General features: G+C 44.2%; 1 protein-coding gene across 1 annotated transcript in view; it reads left to right on the top strand.

Moving 5' to 3' along the window:
• The first annotated feature begins 579 nt into the window (after positions 1-579).
• Positions 580-21,914, top strand: part of LOC134356747 (protein SSUH2 homolog) — a 63,377-nt gene continuing 42,042 nt past the window's right edge. Inside the window, exon 1 of the mRNA XM_063067841.1 lies at positions 580-818. Coding sequence (XP_062923911.1) covers positions 794-818 — 25 coding nt within the window. The 5' untranslated portion in view covers positions 580-793. The remainder of the gene's footprint in view (positions 819-21,914) is intronic.

Here is a 21,914-nt window from a genome sequence, read left to right as displayed (position 1 = left end):
GGAGGGATGGGGTAGGGAGTGCAGGACAGAGGAGAGAGTGTGGGAGAGGGAGGAGGGATAGGGGTTGGGAGTGCAGGACAGAGGAGAGAGTGCAGGAGAGTGAGGAGGGATAGGAGGTAGGGAGTGCAGGACAGAGGAGAGAGTGGGGAGAGGGAGGAGGGATAGGGGGTAGGGAGTGCAGGACAGAGGAGAGAGTGGGGAGAGGGAGGAGGGATGGGGGTAGGGAGTGCAGGACAGAGGAGAGAGTGGCGGAGAGCGAGGAGGGATGGGGTAGGGAGTGCAGGACAGAGGAGAGAGTGGGGAGAGGGAGGAGGGGTAGGGGGTAGGGAGTGCAGGACAGAGGAGAGAGTGCGGGAGAGGGAGGAGGGATAGGGGTAGGGAGTGCAGGACAGAGGAGAGAGTGCGGGAGAGGGAGGAGGGATGGGGGGTTGGGAGTGCAGGACAGAGGAGAGAGTGGGGAGAGGTGAACGCAGAATGGGATGGGAGGATGAGTGTGACGGATAGGAAGAGGGTTCGAGAGAGAGAGTGGAACGGAGTGGGAGGCAAGGGGTGGGTTCAGTACGCGTCCAGACTCGCTATGTGGCGACGCCCTAATTTTGTTTCTTTTAAATTAATGGACTTTATGTGATTGCATTGTACGGAAGGTCTGGCCAGTCAGAGTCTATCTCTCAACACGCCAGGACCAGTTATTTTTTCTTGGAAGGGGAAATCGACGGAACCTTTGGCAGTTATCTTGGGAAGGACTGTAAGGCTTGTTGACCTGAGATCAGCAGAAAGTCCTGGGCTGTAAATTATGGATCCCCGTCAAGCACAGCCATGTAAGTTAACGGCGCGTTGCTCAATTTTATTCACTGTTCGGAAAGCGGGTGTAATCACTCGACGAGCCTGCTTGAGAATTTACGGGAACTCCTGCAAAGTTCTCCGCTACCAAACCGAGAACAGGCTTGCCGAGATTTGTTGTGCGTCTGGGAAAAGTGTGAGTAGGTCTAGTCTATCTCTTTGCTCTCTACTCTTGAACATACTATCGTGAGGAAACCAAAAATCTTAGTAAACCTCAACGTCGGGGAGAAATATTTCAGTTCAGGTTAGCGTTGCTGCCTCGGGGAGCAAATTTCGATCCTGACCTCCGGAGCTGTCAGCGTACGTTTTTTCTGTGCCCGAGTGGTAAGTTAATTGGATGCTGGCTTCATTCCTGTGTAAAGAATCAAACGAGCGCCTACGGGGCCGTGTAAAAGGATATCTTAACGAATATACCGGGAAACGGAGAAGGGAATGGGACTCCGTGGGTTGGTCCCTTGTGGGGCCAATTTGGACCTACTTCCTTCTGTGTAATTTTAAGATAATTCCTTGAGGTTTGGTGCTATGGTGTTACGTTGATCCATCACATCCATTCACGGTAAAGGTGACAACTTGCCTTTTGAATTTTAAGTCAAGTCCAGACACAGGTGGAGTTTGCTGCCGCCTCAACCCCTCTGAGGTACCGGTACAGTGAGAAACTTACTTACAGCCGCGTCACAGGCGCAGGCATTCAGACAACACTCTACACACATTAAACAAGGGAGCGGCTGTGCGAAAAAACCATCACGATCAGAGACGTCCGTGAGAATGCAAGAGGTGGCCCGTGATGTTTCATTGCTGGGGTTGGGTTAATGTTGTGCAGATCAGTTCAAGAACCCAACCACTGTAGGAATGTAGCTGTTCGTGAACCTTGTGGGACAGCAGGTTTCTGTAGGTCCTACCTGAAGGTAGCAGTGGGTGGAGAGCATGGACAATGGAGGTCATCTTCTTGAGAAAGCATCTCATGTCGATGCTCTGCAGGTCAGGCATCACCTGTGGAAAAACAGTTAATGTCTGAGGTTTAAAATCTGCCGTTAGATAAATAATTCCCTCTTATAGATGTCCCTGCATAATGAGAGTGAGTTTGTCCTTTCGCAGAATCTGAACTGAAAAGGATATATAAACTCAGAGGGTTGTAAACTCGGCCAGAAACCCTAACCTCCCCACCATCAGGAACATCTACAAAAGGTGATGCCTCAAAAAGGTGGCATCAAACTTTAAGCACCCCCACCACCCAGGACACCTCATTGCTTCCATACAGGAGCCTGAAGACACACACTCAATATTTTAGGAACAGCTTCTTCCCCTCCACCATCTGCTCCAAACAGGCAATGAACACCACTTCACTATTTTTGCTCTGTCTTTTTTCCACTACTTACTTAATATTTCATATATATATTTCTTATTATAATTTATAGTACATTTTATGTATTTCACTGAACTGCTGTCATAAAACAAAAAATTCATGACATTTGTCAGTGATAATGAACCTGATTCTGTCACAATGGGGGCATTGGGAACAGACCCAAGTGCAAGACACAGACACTGAAGAACTAAGAACAGGACTAGGATGCAGGACATGGACAAGAAACAGGGAACTCAGACTAGGAACCATGAACTAGGAGCCTGGGCTTGGGAAGGCAGGACCAGGACTAGGAACCATGAACTAGGAGCCTGGGCTTGGGAAAGCAGGACCAGGACTAGGAACCATGAACTAGGAGCCTGGGCTTGGAGTCCGAGCCGGAGACTGGACCAGAACCTGGGTCTTGCCTCGGGCTCGGACCCCAGAACCAGACAAGGACATGACGCAACTGCGGGACAGGACGAGGCAGCAGTCTGGAGTCTTGAGGCTGGAGGCCGCATGCCAGGGTCTTGAGGCTGCAGGCCAGGTTCTTGAGGCTGATAACTCAGAGGCTGGAGCTTGGAGGCAGATTGGGAACTGTACATCAAAATAGAGCCAGGACTTATCCTTCAAAAAGCCAGGACTCATCTTTAACATGACACTAACACGAGACTGGACAGTACATAGGCATAGAGCTGGGACTGATCCTTAGGCAAGCTGGGACTCAACTTTATCTCCACACCAAGGTGGGACAGGTCCATCCATCGGGTAACGGCAGAACAGCCAGACTCGACAGAGGCAAAGACAAGACAAGACATGTCCCCCTGCAGGGCAATGGCAGAATGGCCTGACTTACCCCACGGAGGCAAGGACAAGAAGAGACAAACACCAAAGAACGGCAGACAGTTCCATCTCTGCTTCGGGGTTGCTCCAAGTCGCAGTTACAGCCAGCAACCTCAGCTGGCTACAGAAACAGCCAGATCCCTACCTAGCTCAGAGTGGCTGACAGCCACTCAGCTGGCCCAGGAAATGGCTGAATCCATACCGCAAAGACTGCTCCGCCTACTGACAGCAAGGCTCCATGAAGTGGTGGTTCTCCAACGCAGCCTAAAGATGGCAAGTGGCCGCTCTAGCCTTCCACCAGCAGGTTGCTCCCAGAGGATCTTGACAAGACAAACCAGCAGCCCACACTCGACCTCAAGGCTACTTATATTCCAAGCTCCAAGATGGGAATCAGGTGCCTATGATTAACCCAACCGAAACAAGGGACAGCTGGAAGACCCGGAGTCCTGAATCCACAAACCGGACTGTGAACCGGAATGCAGAATTCACAGACTGGACCATGACAGATTCAGATTCAGATTCTGAGTAACACTTTGTTACTTGGGGGGGGGGGGGTTGTCCTCTGTGACTATGTCCACAGTCCGCTCTTGTTCTCTTTCTCCTTGCACAGTCAGTTCTTCTGTCATTTGCTCTTTCCTACCTTCTCTCTCCACCTTCCCTCCATTCTATCCCCTCGTCTCGTCAAGTTTGAAGTGCAGCTGATGCAGGTACAAGGAAAGGCTTGTTTGGGCAGCATCACAAGCACACGGGTGCAGACAACACAAAATATAAGCTGTACAAGGCACCAGCACATGTTCTTGCATCTTAAATTTCGTTATCACTAACATTTCCCAGTTTTGATGAAAAGCAATAGATTGAGGGACAAAAAGTATTTCAGTTGTTACATTTTATTTACTTAAATTAATTCTGTATTTGTTATGTGTATTTGCTTAAATTGAACTTACCAAAGATGTTGTACTGAATTGGATACAAGATTTATTGACAACTCATTTGGTAATCATCCCTTATTTTTTGAATAATGCATTCCGGTTGAAGAGCCAAATGGTCTATATGTTCCTCTTTTCTTGCTTTCTATGTTTCTGACAATATCAAGTCAACTCAAGTCAAGTTTATTGTTATTTAACTATATACATGTATATAATGTATATAACCACATAATGTATATAGAAACAAGGCATCGTTTCTCTGAAACAGGATGTAAAGCACAGTAGTACACATAACACACATAACACAGAATAACTTATGAAGGTAAGGATAAAATCTACAGATGAATCACACATGAACAACAAACTAGAGTGCACTAATATTAAATATTGTATGGTATGGAACAGATTAACCAGTGACACTTCAAATGCAATGCGTCAGGGAGTTCAGAAGCCTAATGGCCTGGGGGAAGAAACTGTTTCTCATCCTGACCGTTCTTGTTTTTATGCATTGTAGTCTCCTGCCTGATGGTAGAAAGTCAAAGAGGATGCCAGATGGATGGGTGGGATCCTTAATAATACTAAGGGCCCTGCATACACAGTGCTCCTGATAAATGTCCCTGATGGATGGTAGGGAGACCCCGAAGGTCCTCTCAAATGTTCTCACAGATCTTTGTAGGGACTTCTGGTCTTAAGCTCAACTGCTCCCATACCAGATGGAAATGCAGCTTGGCAGGATTCTGACAATGGTGTCCCTACAAAATGCTATTAAGATGGTGGTGAGAGGGAGCCTTGCTTGCCTCAATCTTCTTAGGAAGGGGGTTCTTATTCAGGGAGGTGCTATTAAGCGAGGTCATCTGTAATGTGAAACCCGGGAACTTGGTCTACTTAGCTCTCTACGGAGGAGCCATGTATGTATTCACAGAGGGAGATTTTTCGTCTGCACCTACCTGAAGTCCACAATGATTTCCTTTGTCTTCTCTACCTTCAGGCTTAGGTTGTTCTTCTCACGCCAGTCCACCAGCCGCTCCACTTCTCTCTAATCTCCGTCTCGTCATTGTTCTTTGCAAACCAACCACTGTTGTGTCATTTGTGAACTTGATGACATGGTTTGAGCTGGATCCTGTGACACAGTCGTGCGTCAGTAGCGTGAACAGCTGCAGGCTGAGCACACAGCCTTGGAGAGAGCCACTGCTTAGCATAATGATTCGAGAGATGTTACTGTCCACACAGGCTGACTGTGGCCTTACTGTTAAAAGGTCCAGTATCCAGTTGCAGAGGAAGGTGTTAAGACCCAGCGAGGACAGTTTCCTCACCAGTTTCTGGGGTGTGATGATGGTGAACACCGAAATGAGGTGTTATGAGAATGTACAGGGTTAATGGTAAGGCACTGAGGAGTGCAGTAGAACAGAGGGATCTGGGAATACAGATACAAAAATCCCTAAAAGTGGCATCACAGGTAGATAGGGTCATAAAAAGAGCTTTTGGTACATTGGCCTTTATTAATCAAGGTGTTGAGTATAAGAGCTGGACTGTTATGGAGAGGTTGTATAAGGCATTGGTGAGGCCGAATCTGGAGTATTGTGTTCAGTTTTGGTCACCAAATTACAGGAAGGATATAAATAAGGTTGAAAGAGTGCAGAGAAGGTTTACAAGGATGTTGCCGGGACTTGTGAAAGGTTGAATAAGTTAGGACTTTATTCCCTGGAGCGTAGAAGAATGAGGGGAGATTTGATAGAGGTATATAAAATTATTATGGGTATAGGTAGAGTGAATGCAAGCAGGCTTTTTCCACTGAGGCAAGGGGAGGAAAAAACCAGAGGACATGGGTTAAGGGTGAAGGGTGAAAAGTTTAAAGGGAACATTGGGGGGGCTTCTTCACACAGAGAGTGGTGGGAGTGTGGAATGAGCTGCCAGACGAGGTGGTAAATGCGGGTTCTTTTTTAACATTTAAGAATAAATTGGACAGATATGTGGATGGGAGGTGTATGGAGGGATATGGTCTGTGTGCAGGTCAGTGGGACTAGGCAGAAAATGGTTCGGCACAGCCAAGAAGGGCCAAAAGGCCTGTTTCTGTGTTGTAGTTTTTCTATGGTTTCTATGACGCCTATAAACAGCTGTCTGGCATATGAGACCCCATTTTCCAGGTGGGACAGGACAGAGTGGGCCACATGCTTTGCTTAGTGATTGTATTCAGCCCTTAAGCACTAGATAGTTTGGCTGCTACACAGCTCCAGTAATCCAAGTTCAATCCTGATCCTGGGTGCTGCCTATGTGGAGTTTGCATGTTCTCCGTGTGGCCACATGGGTTTCCCATAGATGCTCTGATGCCCAATGCATGCTAGTCAAGAGACTAATTGGGGACTTTAAATTGCCCCCCATTGCAGGTCAGTGGCAAGAAATTCAGGAAGAGTTGATTCAGGAGTTAAAAATGGGATTTGTGTAAGTGGATACAAGATGGTCAGCATCAACTTGATGGGCCAAAGGGCTTTTATTTGCACTGTATACCGTTATAACCATGGATAATAAATGGATATTCATTATGTCTGGAAAGAGGACTGATTGCGGAACTGTCCGGAGGCATAGTGATGCTGTTTCTCAGTAAATACGCACTCCCTGCAAATGACAGTAATAGCTTTGTAATCAATTGCCAAGAAAGTGAGGCTCCGCAAAGGGTGTGTTCTCTCAAATCTCTTCTATTGCTAGTTGAGAAACTAAAGTAGTCCTTCTTGGCATTGTTGCATTACAGATTGTTTTAATTATCATCAGTAAGCCTCTTTCTGTCCAAATTTTCTCTGAGGCATGGCAATAAGGCAGCTTGCTTCATCTCAACAATCTCCAGTCACCATCAACTTCATTGCAAGGCAATAAAAACATCTATAATAGTTTCCGTACCCTTAGCGTATCAAGCTGCCGTTTCTTTGACTCCAGCTTGGTATGCTACTTAACTTGAATCATGAGCACGAAGTAAGCAAATCTTAAACATGAGGACGAGAACAAAACAATGGCAATAGCGAGAGCGGGTTGGTTGATTTTTGAATCCAAATGAGATGGATAAATATGTGAAGGAATAGAGATGGCTATCATAAAGGGACACAAAAGTGACATACACTAGTACGCAGATGTGATCACAAGGAACCCAAAAGGATCCTGCCGAAGGATTTTGGCCTGAAATGCCAACTGTACTTTTTCCCCCACAGAGCTGCCTGGCCTGCTGAGTTCCTCCAGCATTTTCTGTGTGTTGCTCGGATTTCCAGCATCTGCAGATTTTACCTTGTTTGTCATTATTTATAATTGGCACGTTATTGACAGGATAAATGATAAAAATTATGCATTTATTGTTATTTGTATGTGTGGTGAGGTACAGGTGCAATGTAAAACTTGGCTGCAGGGACACATGTTCAGGCAATGCACTGAATATTTTATTACAGAAGCCAATGAAGAAAGAGAGAAAAACAAGACATGCGAAGTCAAGAACCTTCATGCAAAAAAAAAGATACAATAAGAGATAAGTTCATGGTAGTGTAAGAGGTGTCCTGTAGTGTCCTGAGTTAGGGTTAGGATTGTGCAGGTTGTTACGAGAACCTGATGCGATAGCTGTTCCGGAATCTGACAATGAACTACTGCATTGCTCTACCTAGCTAGGTGCTTGTGAGGTTGTGTGAGTTGGGTATGGGGTTCAAACACTTACTGATGAGTTGTGGGGATCAGCACTCCATCCTGGTGGCACGGTTAGTGTGGCCCATTGCTGGACACTGGCAAATCTTCCTCCAAGCATTCACAGAACTACCCAGATCTTATCATCGTCTGAGATTGGGTAGAGCTGTTGGCTTATGCATTGTGGGAGTGAGATTAGAAAAAGTGAGTGGGCCAACTGGGACATTCAGTGAACTTGAGATCACAGTAGACACTTGGCAAGGGCCAATAGAAATAAGTTAAATTTAACCAGAACAGACATTGTTGGAACTGCCTTTGGATTGTGTTAGAGTGAGGAGTTTGAGGCCTTGGGTCAAGAGGTTTTAGCAAGAGGCAGAGGGTGCAGGTAGATTTTGGTTAAGTTTTTTTTCCCCTGTCTTTCTTTCTACACAGTTAGAGAAGTGGGAATGCCAGGCAGGATAGTGGAATGCTCTCTTCGGAGATGTGGGAAGGCAAGGAGACGTCCAGTGTCCCTGAACACTACGTATGCAAGAAGTGCATCCAACTGCAGCTTCTTACAGACCATGTTTGAGAACTGGAGCTGGAGCTGGATGAACTCAGAAGGCTGTGGGGTTGATTGATAGATAATACACTTCTACTACAAACTTCTCATCTTGACCCACCAACCCTTACTGCCAGCCTCTCCACATTGAGCCAAAGACAAAGCATTGCTCCATTGGCAGTCCAGCAGGGAACTGTGATTTTTTTTTAAAATACCATGGGGTACGTCACTATGACAGTTCAGACTGGACAATCAAAAGAACCAAAGTATCAGAACACTGCAGCGTACCAATGCAGTCTTTCTAAGTTTCCTAATTAAAGTAAAACTCAAGAACATTAGATTTAAGGTGAGAGGAGAAACATTTAAAAAGGACCTGAAGGGGAAGTTTTTCCACAATGGGTGTGGGCATATGAAACAAGTTGACAGGGAAGTGGTTAAGGCAGTTACATTCAATTAGCATTTTGTGTGTGTCACTTCTTTTTCCAGCATCTGCAGATTTTCTGTTTTTTGTGGGGTGAGGAACTCGCTCAATTGTTGCAGCATTGTACCACTTGAGAGAGCCACATGAGTGGCAACAGTCCTGTTGGTTTTAAGCAATGTAATAGAAATCTACTTAAAGCATTGACTATGAATGTAAAATCAAAAGACGCTGGGACAGGTGCAGTACATGGATAGGAAAGGTCTAGAGGGAGATGGGCCAAAAGCAGGTAAATGGGACTAATTTCAAGGGAAAATTTTAAAAAAGACCTGAGGGACAACTTTTTTTACACGGAAGGAGTTGGGCATATGGTATGAGTGATGGAGGTGAGTAAAATTATGTTTTTTTATACTGTGTATCAAAAGAAACGTTATTCATAATAAAAAAATCAAGAATAAACCATGCAATGTTTCTTGATTTTTCATTCATAGTCAGGAGCCAGATGAACGTGTAAGTGATTTCATCACAGCACTGCATGTCCTGTCAGGCAACTGCGCATATGAAATTCTGAGAAATGAGCTCATGAGAGACAGGATTATTGTTGGGATACTAGACACCAAACTGTCAGTGAGACTTTAGCTGCAGGCACAGTGAGAATGTTCGTCAGCAACTGGCAGAACTCAGGCAGAAAAATGATGCTGAGGTAAAGCTAGAAGCTGGACTAAAAGCCAGGGAAGCATAAGCTCAGTGTGAAAGGAAGGTTTGCTACTTTCATCCGTAAAATTGAGAAACAGTTGAAAGACGACGTGTATGTTGGTCAGAATTTCATCTCACTATTATTGGAATGACATGCCATTGAGACGAAAAACCTCATTGCAAGGTTGGATTCACTAACAATGTCCAATGGCGGAAGTTGTTCACAGGCCTGGGATAACTGAAAGAAGGGTACTTTATCCAAATGAGGCCAGGAGTGACACTCTCTCTCTGACCACAGTGGGGCATATATCAGTCCCGTCGATGAACAAAGTCAAATTTGCACTTGAGAAAATGGAGGTGCTTGATATCATAACTGGATCTACAGACTGGTACGTAAGCCAGATGGCACAGTGACGATCAGTGTTGACCTAACAAAATTGAATAATGTAGAGGAGTTTATTCTTCCCTCTGTTGAGCACATATTGGGTAGGCGGGTTGGAGCAAAGTTCTTCACCAAACTGGATGCAAACTCGGGGTTCTGTCAAATCTACTTAGCTCCTAAGTCAAGAAATGCCCAACCTTTATCACCATATGGACGCTATGCTTTCAAGAGATTCCCTTTTGGCATCTCATCAGCCCCTGAACACTTTCAGATGAGGATGGACCAAATTTTGAAGGGGCTGGAAGAAGTAATCTGCCACATGGATGATATAATCATCATCGGAGGCTCAAGTGAGGAACATGACAAAAGAGTGGAAGCCGCCTTGGAGAAAGTGAAACAGGGCTGGAATTACCCTGAACAAAAATAAATGCAAATTTGCAAAGTTGGAGGTGAAGTTCTTAGGCCACCAATTGTCCTCAGAGGGAATGCAGCTGGATTCGGACACAATGGCAGGAGTTCGGAACATGGAACAATCTGCGAAGGTATCAGGGACCCACAGTTTCCTTGGCATGGTAAACCAGCTGGGAAGGTTCATTCCAGATTTGGCAGAGAAAACAAAGCCACTACATAACCTCCTCTCTCAGAGAAACATTTGGACCTGGGACACACCACAGGTAAAGTAATTCTCATCAACTAAGTAGAGCTTATCTCTCCACCAACACTGGCATTCTTTGATGCGAATAAAGCAATCAAGATCCCAGCAGATGCCTCTTCCTTTGGCCTAGTAGGGAGTGCTCATGAAAAACTGCAGTGGTGTATGGAAACTGCTGGCATATGAATCGAGAGCACTGACTCCTACTGAAGTGTTATACCCAAATAGAAAAGAAGATGCTGGTACTTGTGTGGGCTTGTGAATGCTTCAGCTGCTACTTGATGGGCACTAAGTTCCTACTTGAAACAGGCGACAAGCCACTTCTCAGCCTCCTTAGCTCAAAACGCTTGGATGACTTACCTCCATGTCTGCAAAGATTCAGAAAGAGGCTTATTCAATACTACTGTGACATTGAACATATCCCAGGACAATCCATCACAACAGTAGACACTTTGTTGAGGATGCCATGCAAAAATGATGGACAGAAGCTGAGTCCGCCCTCCTGGGATTTACTAATATTGACTTAACTTAGGTATGTGAAAGATTTCCTGCATCACAGAGTAAACTGGATGAAATTCGTACTGAGTTGAAAAAGGACCAAATCTGCAGCAAGGTCATGCAATACTGTGAGCATGGATGGCCAGCTGTTCGAAAAGGAGCTCATGAAATCAGACCTTACTGGCTTGAAAGAGACATACACACCATTCTTGATGATTTGCTGCTAAAGGGCTCCAGACTCAACATTCCTGCTTCTATCCACACCAAAAATCATCAGTCAAATCTACTATGAACATCGACAAATGTCACCTAAGAGCAAGTCAATCCGTGTGGTGACCTGGTCTGAGCACACAGCTGGGAGATTATGTAAAGTACTGTGAAGCATGCAGAAAACTGCACAAAAATCATGCTGAACCTCTCAGTCCGACAGAATTCCCAAACTTTCCATGGCAATTTGCAGGCACAGACATTTTTAAGCTGAAAAGGGACAAATATCTTCTCACTGTGGATTACTACTCGTGGATTGTTAAAATGTCCAAGCTGTCCTCTACATCCTCAGCAGCGGCTACACAGAAGCTGAAAGCTGTATTCGCTCTCCATGGAATACCAGAGAAACTTGTGTCAGACTATGGCCCACAATTCAGCTGCTCAGAATTCAAAGCCTTTGCTAGGGACTGTGAGTTCAAACACCAGACAAGCAGTCCACCTTGCCCACAGCCAAATGGAGAAGCGGAAAGAGCAGTGCAAACTGTTAAGAGTCTCCTACTGAAGGCAAAAGATCCCCACAAAGCACTGCAAATGAGCACTCCATACCTCTTACAAATGGCTACAGTCCATCAGAGACTATGGGCCCGAGACTAAGAATAAGCCTGCCCGTCCTTTCTTCCTTTCTCCAACCTCACTTAGACAAAGTGAGAAATTTTGAGACAACACAGCATGAGAAAACAAAGAGCATGAACGATCTCAAACATAGAGCAAAATCTTTGTCGCCACTCAGGAGTGCTAAAGCTGTTTGGGTTTCAGATCAATTCACCAAAGGAACAACAGTCCAACAGAATGCAGCACGATCGTTTGTGATCAGAACATCACAAGGTGAAATCCGGTGAAATTGGTGTGTGCTTATTCGAAAGGTAGAGAAGGAAATAGAGTGGCCTGATCCTTGTGACAAGGATCACTTGAATGCACCTGTTCAAGAATCTCCATCCACTCCAACACTTCCAGGAACCTATACCAGATTGGGTCATTTATCTGTCCCACCACAGAGATACACTCCATAGCCTAATAGCTTAGAGCAAGTGCCAAAGAGGCAGAATAATCCTCTCACTTTGCCCGAATGTTAGTCTACCCTGACCTCCATTAGACTTAATGTTTTTAAAAAAGAGTTAAAAACATTTCAAAATGAAACTGTTAATAAAAAAGAAGAAATGGGGGCGGGGAGGAGGAAAGCGAAGAGAATGAGCAATCATTAAAAACAAAATAAAAAGGCAGTTGTAATGTTGGCAATTCTTTTTTATGTTTATGCAAGGAGCGTAAGTTACGTGTAAACTTATTACAGGTAAAGTGAACTGAATCGCTCAATTTCAGGGAATATAATTTCAATGCAATTCTATAGACAAAAAGTATACTTCTCTTTTTTCAAGAAGCCGACATGTAGTGGTAGTTAATAGTATTATTGCTATGTCACTCAGTTAGCCACTCCCACATGGGTGGAGTTCACATACTGTACAAGTAGGGTTATCAGTAAAGTTCAGGGGAGTATCCTGCAGCCTGGCATCCTGGTGTGCTCTGCACTCTCCCTCAATACAAACACAACAATGTGGGAGGGAAGGGTTAGGTTAAAAGATTGGCACAACATTGTGGGCCAAATGGCCTATACTGGGCAGTAGTGTTCTATGTTCTATGTTCCGATTTTCTTAACCCAGAGGGTGGTGAGTATTTGGAATTCTGTGCTCAAGAGGGCCCTAGGGGCTCACTTGCTGAGTATGTTACAAGATAGAAGTTAACAGATTTTTCTATGTTAGATGATATAGCCCTAGTGCAGGAAAAAGGCACTATATTCAGTATCATGACTGATAGTTTTATTGAATGGTGGACAGGCATAAAGAAGTCCTCCTTTTCTTTGTTATGTTCTTCATATTAAGCAGGCAGACTTGTGCTAGTATTAAGTTCCTTGAGTAACGCTGGAACTGCACTTAACCAGGCCTTCAAGGGAAACTTCAGGAAGCAGTGCTTTAAGAAGGTAGCATCCATCTTTCTGCCCAGGACATGCCCTCTTCTCATTACTACCATTGGGATGGATATACAGAAGCCTGAAAACATTTTAGGAACAGATTCTTCCTCTCCACCATCAGATCTTGGGGTGGCACAATAGCATGGCATAGCAATAGTATTACAGCGCTGTCGACCTGGGTTCCATTCCCATAACTGTCTGTAAAGAATTTGTACATTTTTCCCTTGACCATGTGGGTTTCCTCCTGGTTGTCTGCTTTGATCTCACATTCCAAAGATGGAAGGGTTAATAAGTTAATTGGTCACATGGATGTACTTGAATAGCGCAGGCTGGTTGCCAGAACAGTACATTACTGTGCTGTTGTGGATTCCTTAATGGAGAACACCCGTGCATGACTTCGTTTAATGTGGCAAGGCTGATGCATGGGCAACCGACACACAGTTCTTGACAGATCACGGTCCAGTGGCCTGGAATGCAAGACAGCTGGGGACCCTTCTCTGCTACGGCCTTCCTCCGCCTTCACTGCCGTTGTGATGCATCATCATCTTCCACCAGCTCAACTGCTGAGGTTGCAGTTTATCACTCTTCGTCTGGAGCCAACCTCTTGGCATTACCGCCACGGGTGACCCTACCAGGAGCCAGATGACCAAACCGCAGACGGCATCGCTCTTGGGGTCTCAGGAACTCACAAGCCTGTCCACTAGGACAAGGTGGTGATCCTTGGAGAAACCAATCTGTATCTCTAAATGAAAAAGTACATTTCTGACTGGTCCATGAACCCATGAACACTACCTCATTCCTCATTTGCACTGTGCATTTTTGTAACTTAGAGTCATTTTTATGTCTTGTACTGTACTGTTGCTGCAAAACAATGAATCTATTAATGGTAATAAACCTGATTCAGATTCAGATTCTAACACTACTGACCTGCCTTGAAGATAGACAACTAGGAAGTGAGTAACTTCTTGTCGAATGCCATGTCTCACACATTGTGTCCGGTCTACAGCAGGATATTTATGTAGCCATTCAGTGCAAGTTCCTGGACTGTGGTGACCCACAGGATTTTGATCATTGGTTGCATTTGATAATTAGTGGAGGACGTGGTGCATTTAAGTACAATGATTGTCAAGGTGATCAGAGGCAGGTAGACTTTCTAATGCTGGGTATGACATTTGTCTGGCATAATAAAATAGGCATCCATTAGTCTCATGAGACCATGGATTTGTGCCTTGGAAGGTTTCCAGGGTGCAGGCCTGGGCAAGGTTGTATGGAAGACCAGCAGTTGCCCATGCTGCAAGTCTCCTCCTCTCCACACCACCGATGTTGTCCAAGGGAAGGACATTAGGACACATACAGCTTGGCACCTGTGTCGTCGCAGAGCAATGTGTGTTTAAGTGCCTTGCTCAAGGACACACACGCTACCTCAGCCAAGGCTTGAACTAGCGACCTTCAAATCACTAGACGAACGCCTTAACCACTTGGCCTGCATACAATTTTCCAATTAGCAGTTCAGGGCGGAACATTGTCCCAGTCTTGCCCCATGAAGTAAATAGCACCACTACTGCCCTTATGATGGAAAAAAGGTTATGGATGAAGCAGCTTAAGATGTTTGGGTCGAGGTCACTATCCTGAGAAATAACTACAGTGATGTCCTGGGGCTGGGAGGACAGATCTCCACCAATCACCACCATCTTGATTTGAAGGTGGCATAGTGGCAAAACTGATAGAGCCACTGTCTCATGGTGACAGAGACCCAGGTTCAATTCTCACCTAAGGTGCAGCCTATGTGAAGATTACATGTTCCATGCAATTTGCCTTCGTCACAATAGGTCTACAGTGGATGCGATCTCGTTGGCTCTTCACACGTCCTTGGATCACCTGGACAATACTAATACTTATGTCTGGCTACTGTTTATTGACTACAGCTTAGTGTTTAATGCAATCATTCCTACAGGCCTGATCAAAATAAGTTCAAAAACCTGGACCTCTGTACCTCCATCTGCAACTGGATCATCGACTTCTTCACCGGAAGACTACAGTCTGTGCAGATTGGAAATAACCTCTCAACTTCGCTAATAATCAACAATGGTGCACCTTGAGGATGTATACTTAGCCCACTGCTCTACTCTCTCTACACCCATGACTATGTGGCTAGTCACAGCTCAAATATAATCTATAAATTTGCTGATGACACAACTGTTGTTGGTAGAATCTCAGATGATAATAAGAAGACATACAGGAGCAAGATAGATCAGCTGCTTGAGTGGTGTTGCAGCAAAACCTTGACCCAAAGACCAAAAAATCAATTGTGGATCTCAGAAATGATTGTTAATCCTCTCCATGCCTTGTGGCACATCAGGTGGCAACTTTGCCATTTCTTTAGCATTTGTCTGTCTTTATGAGGTTGAGTTGGTAACAACCCAGCACAGATGGAAAACATGCAAGGAGCTGGCCAGATTCGAAACCAGGACCACTCGCTTCGAAATCCAGTGCGAGTGCCAGCTACTCAGAGAGGGTTGGGCGAGGGAACACACACCAGTCCTCACTGAGGGATCAGAAGTGGAACGAGTGAGCAATTTCAAGTGCCTGGGTGTCAATGGCATTGAGGGTCTATCCTGAGCTCAATATAGTGATGCCATTACAAAGAAAGCACAATAGCAGCTATATTTCATTAGGTGTTTGAGGAGATTTGATATGTTACCAAAGACACTCACAAATTTCTACAGCTATATCGTGGAGAGCATTCTAACTGCCTGCATCACCATCTAGTATGGGGGTCAGGGGCTACTGCACAGGATTGAAATCAGCTGCAGAAAGTTTAAACTCTTTCAGCTCCACCACAGCACTAGCCTTCCCAGCATCCAGGACAATGCCTCAAAAATGGGGTATCTGTTGTTGAGAACATGCCCTCTTCTCAGGGAGGAGGTGCAGGAACCAGAAGTCACAGGCTCAACAATTTAGTGACAGCCTCTTTCCCTCTGCCATCAGATTTATGAATGGACACTGAAACCATGAACTACCTCGCTACTTTTTTTCTTCACTTTTTGCACTCTTATTTAATTTAATTTTTATGTATACATACTTATTACTGTAAATTATAGTTTTTATTATTACGTATTGCAGTGTACTGCTGCAGCAAAACAACAAATTACATGACATATGCTAGTGACATTAAATCTGATTCTGATTCTGACTGCCTGGGTTTCCTCTGGGTGTTCTGTTCGTTTTTCCCACATCCCAAAGATGTGAAGGTTGTTAGGTTGATTGGCTGCTGTAAATTGCTCAATGTGGGTAGAATCTGGGAAAAGATGATCAGGTTGTGGGAAGCCCTCAAAACCATGGAAAAGTATATTGGTTTCGGAAGAAATGTGTCTCCTCTCCACCCATTCATTGTTAACAACTCTACAGTTAGCCCTGTTCCAACGTTCAGTTTCCTGGGTGTCACTATTTTGCGGGACCTCATGTGGAAGAACCACATCTTCATTAACAAAAAGGCTCAGCAGAGGATGTCCCCTTTGCGCCAGGTGACAGAATTCCATCTTTCCGAGAACACACTGCCATCTCACGCCAGCATTACAGTGTGGTTTGTTTCAGCGTCATTTCACAATATATGAAACTACAGCACACTCTCAGGCCAGCACAGGAGGTCCTTGGCAGGAAAATATCATTGAGCGCACTACCCAACTGGAAAACTGTCTTTTCCAAAAAAAAAATCCCATCTGGAAAGCACTGTAGGGCGATTGAAACAAAAATAAATACTTGTCACCATCTTAAAAGTTTCTTCCCCCAGGCAGTTAATCTGATCAACCACAAACACTAGGAAATCTGCAGATGCTGGAATTTCAAGCAACACACATCAAAGTTGCTGGTGAACGCAGCAGGCCAGGCAGCATCTCTAGGAAGAGGTACAGTCAACGTTTCGGGCCGAGGCCCTTCGTCAGGACTAACTGAAAGAAGAGATAGTAAGAGAGTTGAAAGTGGGAGGGGGAGGGGGAGATCCAAAATGATAGGAGAAGACAGGAGGGGGAGGGATGGAGCCAAGAGCTGGACAGTTGATGGCAAAAGGGATATGAGAGGATCTGGAAAACGAATCCTAAAGCCAACTGGAGTAAGTTGGCGGCGGAGACACGTTCCAAGAAAGGATATATGGCTGTGATAGTGAGTCGGAGTCAAAATATGGTTGAAAAATTGAAGAGCCGAAGAAATTACAGATATCCCTTTTAGCAATCAACTGTCCAGCTCTTAGCTCCATCCCTCCCCCTCCTGTCTTCTCCTATCATTTCGGATCTCCCCCTCCCACTTTCAAATCTCTTACCAGCTCTTCTTTCAGTTAGTCCTGACGAAGGGTCTCAGCCTGAAACGTCAACAGTACCTCTTCCTAGAGATGCTGTGGAATCTGATCAACCATTCTAGTTAGCCCCCCACCTCCTTCCTCAGTCACTGCTCTGCACTGTAAACACAAATCACATTTTATAATGCAGTTTACATTGCAAATATGTGCTGATACTTATAATTTTATATAATTCCTTATTTTTTTTATAATTATTGAATGTTGCTTTTTGTTACATGTCATGTCACCACACCAAGCAAATTCCTAATATGTTGAAATGTATATAACAAATAAAGTTGATCTTTGATCCTTGATCCTTGATCCTTGATTACTGCTCCTGTAATTCAAATACTGCCTTGATATGAAGGAGTCATTTTCACCTCACCTCTAGAATCATCCGCTTTATCTATATTTATATCAACATGGTAATGATGAGGTTGAGCCAAGGGGTTTAGAGGAATTTCAAACAAGATTTTGGCAAGAGAGAATGACTTCATAGCACTGGTAATGCATCTTCTATCTCAATGCCAATGACTGAGAGTAGATTGATAGTTACAGTAAAGTAAGAAAGGTATGACCATGTTAATGGGGCCATATTACAGACCACCCGACAGTCTGGGGGAATTAAAGAAAGAAATTTGTAGAGAGATCACAGACTGTTGAAAGAAACATAAAGTTGTTATATTAGGTGATCATAACTTTCCACATATTGACTGGGACTCCCATACTGTAAGAGGACTAGATGAGATAGAGTTTATCAAATGTGTTCAGGAAAGTTTCCTTAAGCAGTACGTATAAGTCCCAACAAGAGGGTGTATGATACTGGATCTGCTATTATGGAATGAGACAGGGCAGGTGAGAGAAGTTTGTGTAGGGGAACACTTTGCATCCAGTGACCACAACACCATTAGTTTCAAAGTAAATATGCAAAAAGATAGGACTGGTCCTCAGGTTGAGATTCTAAATTGGAGAAAGGCCAATTTTGATGATATCAGAAATGATCTGTCAAGTGTGGATTGGGATGGCTGTTTTCTAGCAAAGTTGTACTTGATAAGTGGGAGGCCTTCAAAAGTGAAATTTTGAGAGTACAAAGCTTTGTATGTGCCTGTCGGAATAAGTTAAGAGTAAAAAGGAGGTGCATAGCAGATATAGGCAGGTAGGAACAAATGAGGTGCTTTTGGATTATAAAAAATGCCAAAGAGCACTTAAGAAAGAAATTGGGGGGATTAAAAGAAGATATGAAGTTGTCCTAACAGACAGGGTAAAGGAGAACCCCAAGGGATTCTACAGATAGGTTATGGGCAAGAGGATTGCAAAGGACAAAATTGGTCATCTGGAGGACCAGAATGGTAATCCATGTGTGAAGCCAAAGCAGATGGGGGAGAGCTTAAATAATTCTTTCCATCTGTATTTACTCAGTAGATGGACACAGATTCCATAGCCATTAGGCAAATCAGGGTGGGTAAGTCCCCAGAGCCTGAGAAAGTGTTCCCTTGTACCCTAAGGGAGGCAAGTGCAGAAATTGGTAGGGCCCAAGCAAAGATATTTAAATCATCCTTAGTGACAGGAGAGGTAGCAGAGGAATGGAGGATAACCAGTGTTGTTTTGCTATTTAAGAAAGGCTCTAAACATAAACAAGGAAATTATAGGCTGGTGAGTATGATATCAGTTGTGGAAAAGTTATTGGAGGGTATTCTAAGGGACCGGATGCATAGGTATTTGGATAGATATGACTGATTAGGGATGGTCCACATGGCTTCGTGCATGGAGGATCATGTCTATCCAAATACGTATACATCCAGTTCCGGATTCAGTTATGTAGAGTTTTTTGAGGCAGTTACCAGGAAAGTAGTGATTGTTGATGAAGGCAAAGCGGTGGTTGTTGTTTACACAGCCTTTAGCAAAGCCCTTGTCAAGGTCCCACATGGGAGGTTGGTCAAGAAGGTTCAGCACTTGGCATTCAAGATGAGTTAGTAAATTGGGTGAGCCATCGGCTTTGTAACAGAGAGTGGTAGTGGAGGGTTGCCTCTCTGACTGGAGACCTTTGACTAGTGGTGTGCTGAAAGGATCGGTGCTTCTTGTTGTTGATGACAAACATTGTTGTTTGTCATCTATATCAATGATCTGGATGATAATGTGGTTAGCTGGATCAGCAAATTTGCGGATGACACCATAATTGGGAGAGTAGTGGACAGCGAGGAAGGCTATTATGGCTTGCAGAGGGATCTGGATCAGCTGGAAAAATGGGCTGTAAAATTGCAGATGTAATTTAATACAGACAAAAGTGAGGTGTTGCACTTCAATAGACCAACCAGGTCTTGCACAGTTAATGGTAGGACACTGAGGAATGTGGTAGAACAAAGGGATCGGGGAATACAGGTCCATAATTTGTTGAAAGTAGTGTCATGGATAACTAGGGTTGTAAAGAAAGCTTTTGCACAATGGCCTTCATAAATCAAAGTACTGAGTACAGGAGATGGGATGTTATGTTGAAGTTGTATAAGAAATTGGTGAGGCCTAATTTGGAGTATTGTGTGCAGTTTTGGTCACCTACCTACAGGAAAGATGTAAATAAGGTTCAAAGATTACAGATAAAACTTAAAGGGAAGTTGCAGGGTCTGGAGACCTGAAAGATTGAATAGGTTAGGACTTTATTCCTTAGAACACAGAAGATTGAGGGGAGATTTGATAGAGGTATACAAAATTATAAGAGGTATAGATAGGGTAAATGCAAGCGGGCTTTTTCCACTGAGGTTGGGTGGGAATACAACTAGAGGTCATGGGTTAAGTGTGAAAGGTGAAAAGTTTACGAGGAACTTGAGGGGAAACCTGTTCACTCAGAGAGTCATGAGAGTGTGGAATGAGCCGCCAAAACAAGTGGTGCATACACGCTCGGTTTCAACACTTAAGTGAAGTTTAGATAGGTACGTAGATAGTGGGGGCATCGAGGGCTATGATCTCAATGGGAGTAGGCAGTTTAAATGGTTCTGGCATGGACTAATGGGCCTGTTTCTGTGCTGTACTTTTCAATGACTAAATGACCCAGATTAGGATTTTCCTGCTTTTTGAAAACATGAGATACTTGTGCTATTTATCACATTGTCTCATGGGTGTCAATGTGTAAACTGTACAGCATCAGGCTGCTTAGAGCTGTGGCTACTTCTGAAGCACTGGTATTTGGAAATGTAGCTGGAATGATGTCTGGTCTTATATTCATTACAGCGTTACGAAATACTAAACACCAAGGCATTCTACAAGTATGCGAAGAGCAAGAGGATAAGACGTGAGAGAATAGAACTAATCAAGTGTGACAGTGGAAAAGTGTGTATGGAACCGGCAGAGATAGCAGAGATGCTTAATGAATACTTTGCTTCAGTATTTACTACGGAAAAGGATCTTTTTTTTGTAATTCAGATTTTTATTATGATTTATTCATATTTCACAAAACAGCACAGCATGTCATAGAGCAGATAGAGTACAGCATATTTACACAGCCATCCCATGACAGGAAAACAAGTAAAACTTAGAAACAGAAAGAAGTTCTAATTTAAGTTTAAATTAACGTACAACCAACATTGATTCCACACATCTTGCACTTTTTCCTCATTGTTAATTCTTCGGAAAAGGATCTTGATTGTAGGGATGACTTACAGCGGATTGAAAAGCTTAAGGAGGCATGGGATCCAAGGGGACCTGTTCTGGGACTCCTTCTTTTCGTGATTTTTATAAATGACCTGGATAAGGAAGTGGATGGATGGGTTAGTACATTTGCTGATGACACAAAGGTTGGAGGTGTTGTGGATAGTGTGGAGGGCTGTCAGAGGTTACAGCGGGACATTGAAAGGATGCAAAACTGGACTGGGAAGTGGCAGATGGAGTTCAACCCAGATAACTATGAGGTGGTTCATTGTTGTAGGTCAAATATGATGGCAGAATATAATATTAATGGTAAGACTCTTGGCAGTGTGGAGGATCAGAGAGATCTTGGGGTCTAAGTCCATAGGACACTCAAAGCTGCTGCGTAGGTTGAGATGCTGCGGTTAAGAAAGCATACGGTGCATTGGCCTTCATCAACTGTGGGACTGAGTTTAAGAGCTGAGAGGTAATGTTACAGCTGTATAGGACCTTGGTCAGGCCCCACTTGGAGTACTGTGCTCAGTTCTGGTCACCTCACTACAGGAAGGACATGGAAACTATAGAAAGGGTGCAGAGGAGATTTACAAGGATGTTACCTGGATTGGGGAGCATGCCTTATGAGAATAGGTTGAGTGAACTTGGCCTTTTCTCCTTGGAGCGGTGGAGGATGAGAGGTGACCTGATAGAGGTGTATAAGATGATGAGAGGCATTGATAGTGTGGATAGTCAGAGGCTTTTTCCCAGGGCTGAAATGGCTAACATGAGAGGGCACAGTTTTAAGGTGCTTGGAAGTAGGTACAGGGGTAAGAGATGTCAGGGGTAAGTTTTTTATGCAGAGAGTGGTGAGTGTGTGGAATGGGCTGCCGGCGATGGTGGTGGAGGCGGATACGATAGGGTCTTTTGAGAGACTCCTGGATAGGTACATGGAG

The sequence above is a fragment of the Mobula hypostoma genome, chromosome 15 (genome assembly GCF_963921235.1).
Source record: "Mobula hypostoma chromosome 15, sMobHyp1.1, whole genome shotgun sequence".
Lineage (NCBI taxonomy): Eukaryota > Metazoa > Chordata > Chondrichthyes > Myliobatiformes > Myliobatidae > Mobula > Mobula hypostoma.
The sequence above is the reverse complement of the archived record's forward strand: the minus strand, read 5'-3'. Positions and strand labels throughout refer to the sequence as shown.